The sequence below is a fragment of the Crocuta crocuta genome, unplaced genomic scaffold, assembly GCF_008692635.1.
Source record: "Crocuta crocuta isolate KB4526 unplaced genomic scaffold, BGI_CrCroc_1.0 scaffold7, whole genome shotgun sequence".
NCBI classification, from domain to species: Eukaryota; Metazoa; Chordata; class Mammalia; order Carnivora; family Hyaenidae; genus Crocuta; species Crocuta crocuta.
Genome location: NW_027531904.1, coordinates 9,419,218 through 9,426,794, shown reverse-complemented (window position 1 = coordinate 9,426,794; position 7,577 = coordinate 9,419,218). Strand labels below are relative to the sequence as shown.

Genomic DNA, 7,577 nt, shown 5'->3' with positions numbered 1-7,577 from the left:
TTTTTGACAGAGGAAAATAATATAATTGCGTGGTAGAAAAAACCCAAAGGTCAAAATGAAAAACTAATAATATCAAACATATAGATTGATAGATGGTGATAGATAGCCCTGCATTATCCTAAATGCTCTCCAGGGCAACCCTTTGAGGTACATTACTATTACTGTCCCCATTTCATGGATGATAAAACTGAGGCACAGAGAAGTTTAGCCTTTCCCCCCAAGTTGCACAGCTAGTAAATGGCAGAGCCAGTGTCTGTCATCCCCCCCCCCCAAATATCCATCTTATTCTCCAAGGACGACAGCTTTCAGCAGCTAATTGCACATCTGTATCGTCTTCTATTTCTGCATAACAAAGTCCCCGAAAACGCAGACACTTGTCAGCTGGGCACCTCCAGTCGCTGCAAGGCTGCGTCCGCTCGCCGGCCAGGGCCCTGGTCTCGTCGGAAGGTCCGGCCGAGGGAGTGTCTGCTCTTTCTCGTTGCAGGCAGCTCGCAATTCCTTACGGGCTACTGGACCGAGGCCCCCAGGCCCCCAGGGCCTGGCCGCCAGGAGGCGGGGACCACCCCGCTCAGAGGCCACCCCTCGTGATGGCCCCGGGACCTGTTCCATGCACCGAACGCTTGGCTGGCGCGACAATCCTGGCTTTTGCCTTTCGCGCGTACAGCCCCCAACGGGATCGTTCCGTTCGCTGTGACGTGTAGGATTCCGCCGTGCCGGTGACAGGACTTACCGAACGGGTCCCCTAGTGACGGCCGTGCACGGTGTCGCAAGAAGAGACTTTTCCCCCGATTCTCCAAGTGTGTGCGGAGCACCGTGCGGGCTGTGCACGAGGTGTTGGGGGCTCGGAGGTGGAGGGCATGACGTCCTCAGACGTGGGCGGCGGGAAGACCAGGGAGCAGCTGTGAAGAGCGCTGGCGAGGGCTGCCGTGGAGGGAGGCACGGGGTCCTGGAGCCCCAAAGGGGGCCTCCACGCGTCCGACACTTCCAGAAGGAAGTGAGCCATTGCCTGTCCCACCCNCGCCCTCCCGTGAAGACAGGGGATCCTGACCGAAGGGGCACTGCAGACTCTCGGGGCGGGCAGGACCCCTCACGCCGTTTCAGGCCATGCCCGGACCCCACAAGGCCTGGCAAACGCCCTAGAAACGGAAGCCGATGGGAGGAAACGAGGGAAGAGCTTCACGTTCTGAAGACCAAACAGTTGGATACATTGTACTCTTCCCCTGNCTCCCTCTCTCTCTGACCCTCCCCTGCTCACGCTGTCTCTCTCTCTCTCTCAGAAATAAATTTTTAAAAATTAAAAAAAATGTTTTAATGTTTATTTTTGAGAGAGACGGACAGAGTGTAAGCAAGGGAGGGGCAGAGACAGAGGGAGACACAGAATCGGAAGCAGCTCCCGGCTCCGAGCTGTCAGCACAGAGCCCGACGCGGGGCTTGAATTCACAGACAGTGAGATCGTGACCTGAGCCCAAGTGGGACGCTCAACGACTGAGCCACCCAGGCGCCCCCAGGTGACATTTCTATGGAGCTTTTCGCTTGTTTGTTTTAGAGAGAGTATCCTGTACTCATTTTGTCCTTATCAAATATATATATTTTTGGTGTGGGAAGAATGTATTAGAGAATTCGCTTGATGCTTACTGTTCGACTGGGCACAAAACAGCCAGGAAATAACGAGGCTTTGGAAGACACGGCCCAGAAACGTCTCTGTCCCACGAAGTGCCGTTTGTGGCCTCGGTTCTCCCGGGCGGCATCGGCGTGCGGGTGTGGCCTGGGTCATGGCTGGAACTAAGCCCTTTCCCACTTTCAAATCAGTTACACTTCTCGTCAAGGAAGAACCATCATTCCCAAGGGGCGCCTGGGGGGCTCTGTCCGTTGGGCGGCCGACGTCGGCTCAGGTCATGACCTCACAGTTCATGGGTTCGGGCCCCACGTCGGGCTCTGTGCTGACAGCTCAGAGCCTGGAGCTGCTTCAGATTCTGCGTCTCCCTCTCTGTCCGTCCCCCGCTCGTGCTCTGTCTCTCTCAGAAATAAATAAACATTAAAAAAAGAAGAAAGAAAGGACCATCATCCCCACGCTTGGCTATTACGTGATGAATGAGTGCCCTCCTAGAAAAGCCGGTTTTCTGAAGCGGTAAAGATAGAAGCTTTGGACTCAGATAGACCCAGGGCAGAATCCTAGTCCAGGCCTTAGGTAGGTAATCTAACCTCTCAACAACTCAGTCTCCTTATCTTTGAAATGGGTTTACTCATGCACACGCCACTGGGCTGGGCGGGCACAAAGCCGGGTTCTGAGTGACGGCTCAATAGGCTATCGCAATCACGTAAGGGGTGCTCAACTCCCCATCCCCCTTCACTTCCCCTCTTCTGGAAGGCAGGGGAGGCCTCAACAGTGCAGGGGGGGGCGGGCTTTAGTACCTTACTTATCACCAGTGGGGCAAAGGCAGGTTTTTACTGGATCAGGGGAGGGAGGAAGGCAAACAGTAGGCAACGTTCAGCATCAGAAGGGCCCTTGCTCCCTAGAGGGCGAGGGAACGACCTTCTGAAGGTGACAGTGACTGAAGCCATCCACCTCTTCCCAGGTTACCTTGTCCCCCAAAGGTTGAAAGACAACTGCTACCAGCGCTGTATGGCCCGGCAGGCTCCAAACCCCGTTGAGAGGGGGCAAATTTGTCCATCTTTCTGGAAAGATCAGGCTAACGAGATACAAGCTCTAGCTCACCTAGTATCTGAAATTCACTGAAGATAAAGAAGCTTTTCCCAAGAGGCAACTTGGGACCCAGGCTGGAGGGGGAGGGAAAGGCTGCTGACAACAGATCCATTCCCAGAATTCTCCATAAAATTATTTCAGCCTGACAAGGCAGGAAGAGTGCGAGCCCGAGTGAGAAAACCCGGGATTGTGTTTGTGCAGACTGCATTTCGAGTATTTGCATTTTACCACAAATAGGCACTGCAAAATGCCAGTGGTGCCTCCTTCACGCCGCGGTAAGGCTCACGGGAGAGAATGGAAGAGACAGCGCCCTGAACATCCCATGGACGCGTTATTATTTTTAATTGGGCGCAATCTACCACTCTTTGGTGAACGTAAGGAGTCCCTTCGTGTTGACGCCCAGCGCTCAGACATCAGCCCCGGACCACATTCCTGACATCGCAGCAGCGACCCTGGATAGGCGAGGATCCCAGAACACGCCGGGGGTCAGTCTCGATGCATCCAAACATCAAAGCACTATCACCAATTTCAAGGCAGAGCATAAACAGCAGGGAAGATACGTTTGCTTTGTCTACACCAGGCTTTCTGAAACCCTGAGCTGCGTGTTCCTTGCTGTGCCTTGTGGGACGTTTCACAGCACCCCTGGCCACGACCCACTAGGTGCCAGGGGCACCGACTCCGGTTGTCACACCCCAAAACGTCCCCGGAGACTGCCTAAATTGTCGGGGGGTGGGGGGCGGAGAAAGGGGGTGCGCAGAACCCACCGAGCACTGTTAGTGCGGATAAAGAAAGCGGACAGGGGAAGCCCTCTGTTAGCTGTAATTCTGTGGCTGCAGAAACATGTCAGAGGGGACAGAGTGGACATGGAAAGGACCGGCCGCGTCACCCTCTCCAGCTGGAGGACTGTCACCTGCGCAGCCAGTGGCCGCCCCTAGGGTTGTCATTTGGGGGACCTGGGGAATGGGGCAGAAGGCCTGCCTTGGACCAAAAGCTAACGTCATCCGATACCACTCGCCTTTTCTGCATCTTCTGCTGGTGACCAGGGCCTGCCCAGCAGGGGAAACCAATGGCTTAAAAGAAAGCTCTTTCTTCTAAGAAACCAGCGTTTCTTACTAATACATCCCAAACCTTCACGCCAACAAAGGGACCCTCTCCCTGCAAAGGTCTATGGGCCACTCGAGGCTATGTCAGCAGCCTCATCAAGGTCTGATCTTTTTTTATTTTCCAAAGCAGCATATGGACCACAAGAACATCTCTGTGTGTAAGAGCCCATGAGAAACTCAGTCAGGGCTTTGGTTTTTCCCTGGTCTTCTCTGTAATCATTCTGCTAAAGCAGGAGAGCAGTTACATGGCTGAAGAGGTAAGTGTGAAAAGAATCTCGGTCCTGTTCTAGGCATTTCTGAACAGTTAGCAGGAAAGGTGGGATTGGACGATAACATTGCTCCTTTGCCAGGCCTCGGCCAACCCCCAGGCCTTGAGGGAGAGGAAAGGGGGTAAACAGCATCTGGGAACGTTCCAGAGGTTGGAGATGATGCCAGAAATTTCCCAAGCCGGGCCACTCCTTTTTCCCTTCCCACCCCAAATTCCAGCCTCCTGCCTTTACACAGCACCCCTGACACCAGGCAAATCAGGAGCAACGATGAAGGCCATTGCTAAACTCCTGGACAAACAAAAGCACAAGAGGAACCACCACTGAATACACATGTCTGGACTCACCTGCTAAATGTGACCCATCGGCGGGGATTAAAAGAAATGCGTGTCACGTTCTGGGCAGACACCGCTCCCCAGGGACAGCAGATTCGCTGCAAAGTTTGCTGGAAATTGCATGGCCTGGTCCTGTCTAAATACCCTCTAGAAGGCAGAGTTCGGGTCAAATCCCACAGCCAGGGAGCAGGTGTGCTCTGCCAAAAGCAAACAAAAACTTCTCCCAGACAACAATCAACAGTTGACACCCTCAGCCTGTCAACGCCAATTAGTTTGCCTTTTTAGCCGGAGCCTCTTAAAGACGGGTCCCCAAACCCGGCCAGGTCGTCTGCAAGCAGAACCTGTCGCGGCCGGGCTACCCCCACCCAAGGAAGTGACCCTCAGTGGAAACCCTGAACCGCAAGCACAGCCCTTAGGCGCCCTGTACCCCTACGGGGCCACAGTCAGGGGCCAGGCAGGGCGGGCTCAGAACTTCGCCGCGCTCCAGCTACTCTCCTTTCATGGGCTCCTTCCTGCATAATAATATCAACATTAATATGTGGTTTTGCTGTAACTTTAAACACCTTCAACATTTCATTTGCTTCACGTTTCAGGGAAATCTTAATAGGTTCTTGTGGACCTGAACATTAAGACATTTCCTTTGAAGAATTTCATTCCTTTTGGGTTTTCTTTCTTCTAATTTTAAAAGAAAGCAAACATTTTGTTGGGCCCCTGAAAAGTATCGTGGGCCCTGGGCCCTCCTGCGCCTACTGTCTGACGGAGAAGGGAGCCCTGGTTCGGTAGAAACCGGCAGTTTAAAACAATACGGTTACCCATGACCTATACATCCCGCTCGGCACGACTCTGGCCTAATTTGAGAGTCCGTTCTGTTGATGAAATACCGACATCATACGCCGGGAATGTATACATTTTCACTAGTCACTTAAAAGCGACTTACACAGGTGGGCTCCTAGGGACTTAAAAGAAAACAAGACAAAAACCAAGTCATCACACAAGGTAGATTTTCTTCAATATTTTATTTATATAGAAATACTTAAAAAATGAAGTAGCACCATTACTTAAGTTTTACCTTTATTATGTAGAACTTTAAATGTCAGAAAAATAAAACTCTTGATACAATTTCAAATCTTGTCTCAGCAAATATAATATTAGTATTTGACCATGAGGTTAAAGGCCCTTTATCATAAAATAAAATATACTTTGTTTTTTAAACTTTGCTCAGTAAAGTACATTTAAGCTCAAGTAACGTCACCTACATATACATAAACAAGTGGTAAACAAATGTATTAAAATAGGAATACTAAAACTATAGTGGCCCAACAGAATTTTTGTAGCTTGCACTGAATTCTATTTATACAAATGTTAGAAAGCATCAACATTTCCTTTTGATGTGTTTATACATTTCCGTTTTTTTTTTTTGTAATAATATAGAATAAAATATGCTTTATATCACTGAATAGAAAATATGCTGGGTGAAGCAGATCTGGAAGATTTGTCTGAACCTATAAAATCTCCATCCCAACAGAATACTGTTCAAAACATTACACGTTTTATGGTTTTGTAATTCCGTCACAATTGTGTGGTTATTAAAATAATACAGTGTTCTTTGCCATAAGGCCATACTAAAATAAAAAGATTTAACCCAGCTACAAAAAAGTTCACTGAACTTAAATTAAAATACTTGTAAACATCTTTGCAATATGAAATATAATTTTTCAAGTCAAAAAAGAATAAAATACTTCAATCTGTATTAATGCAATTTCTCTTTAAAACTTTTAAACGTTTTTAATATATAAGAGATATGTTACAGTTTGTTTAACTTTTATAAAGCTGCAGTATCTGGGTTCTCAGGAACTCCCGGCCCTTCCACAACATTCAAAAAGGATCCACTGTGTTCTAGAATCAGCATCGTAGGAACCCAGCCACAAAGGCGAACACGCTTAAAACAGTCCACAGGTCCCATAAACACTATCATCAGCATCTTCATCATCATAATTATTGTTCGGGTTTTTTTTTTTTTTTTCCTACTTTTAAGAAAATGGAAAACTTGTGGGGTTTTCTTCTTCTGGAAGCTTCCTATTAAGTACAGTGTAAAAACTATCATGACTAGGATGTCGCCGTTCCTATTATTTATAGAGCATGCATTTCAGGTGGTTCACAGGCTTCCCAGGCTACTCTCGACGCAGACGTCCTGGCAAGTTCCTTTGTTTAAAAATGACGTTTTACAAATGAGNGCTGGGGGTGGGCTCTCTCCACAGGCTGCCGGGGCCGGACCCGCCGGACCCGTGATGCAGGTCGAAGCCCACGTCCGTGCCGTTGGCGTGGAAGTCGTTCTCGTCCGTGAGCTCGATGATCCCGCCCGTGCGCAGGGCGATGTGCGCCTCGATCTCCTCGCGCGCGCGGTCCACGTTCTCGGGCATGCCGGTCACCTCGAACACCGGCTCCTTGTCTCGGCTGGGCGTCACGATGTACGTGTGCGTCTGCTGCTGGATGCGCTTGATCGTGGCGCCCTTGGGCCCCACCACGAGCCCCACCACGCGGTAGGGCACGCGCACCTGGATGGTGGTCTGTCCGGGCAGGTTGGGCGGCCCGGGCACTGCGCCGTTGAGCGCCGTGTTCTTATTCCGCGAGGCGCGGATCATGGAGAAGTGCTCGGCGGCCGAGATGATCTCCCTCCGAGCCATGGCCACATCCTCCTTCCTGCCCGTCACAACAAAGACAGGCTCCTCCCCGCGGACCGGGGTCTTGATGTAAGTATTGGTCTTGGCCCGCAGCGCTTTGATTTTACAACCTGGGAGCCGGGGTTGCAGGGGAGGGAGTGGGAGAGAGAGACAGACACGCCCATTAACCCGGGGTGACCGCGGAGACCTGGGCCCGCCCGCGCCGGGGGCTGCGGGACGGCAGGACGCGCTCTGGGCGGAAAGGGGGCGGCTCCCTCACGGACCCTGGGCCGCGCCACCGGCCGGGAAGCGGGGTCCACCCGCGAGGCGCTCGAGGAGCGGCCCCTTGGCTGCCCGGCCCTCCCCCGGTGACTGCGGTCGTCCCGAGCGGAGCCCAGAATCCCAGAAAAAGTCAGCTGGGGAGATGCCGCCAGGATCCAGCGGGGCGCGCCGTGCGCCCTGCAGGCGCGGCGGAGGGGTCCGGGGGAGAGGGTCGGGGCTGGGGTCCG

General features: G+C 51.8%; 1 protein-coding gene across 1 annotated transcript in view; it reads right to left on the bottom strand.

Annotated features, from left to right (window-relative positions):
* Positions 1-6,630: 6,630 nt before the first annotated feature.
* The window catches only part of MEX3B (mex-3 RNA binding family member B), a 1,088-nt gene continuing 141 nt past the window's right edge, over positions 6,631-7,577 (bottom strand). Inside the window, exons 2-3 of the mRNA XM_077774281.1 lie at positions 7,349-7,527; positions 6,631-7,298 (exon numbers count right to left, since the gene is read on the bottom strand). Of these exons, the coding sequence (XP_077630407.1) occupies positions 6,631-7,298; positions 7,349-7,527 (847 nt within the window). The remainder of the gene's footprint in view (positions 7,299-7,348; positions 7,528-7,577) is intronic.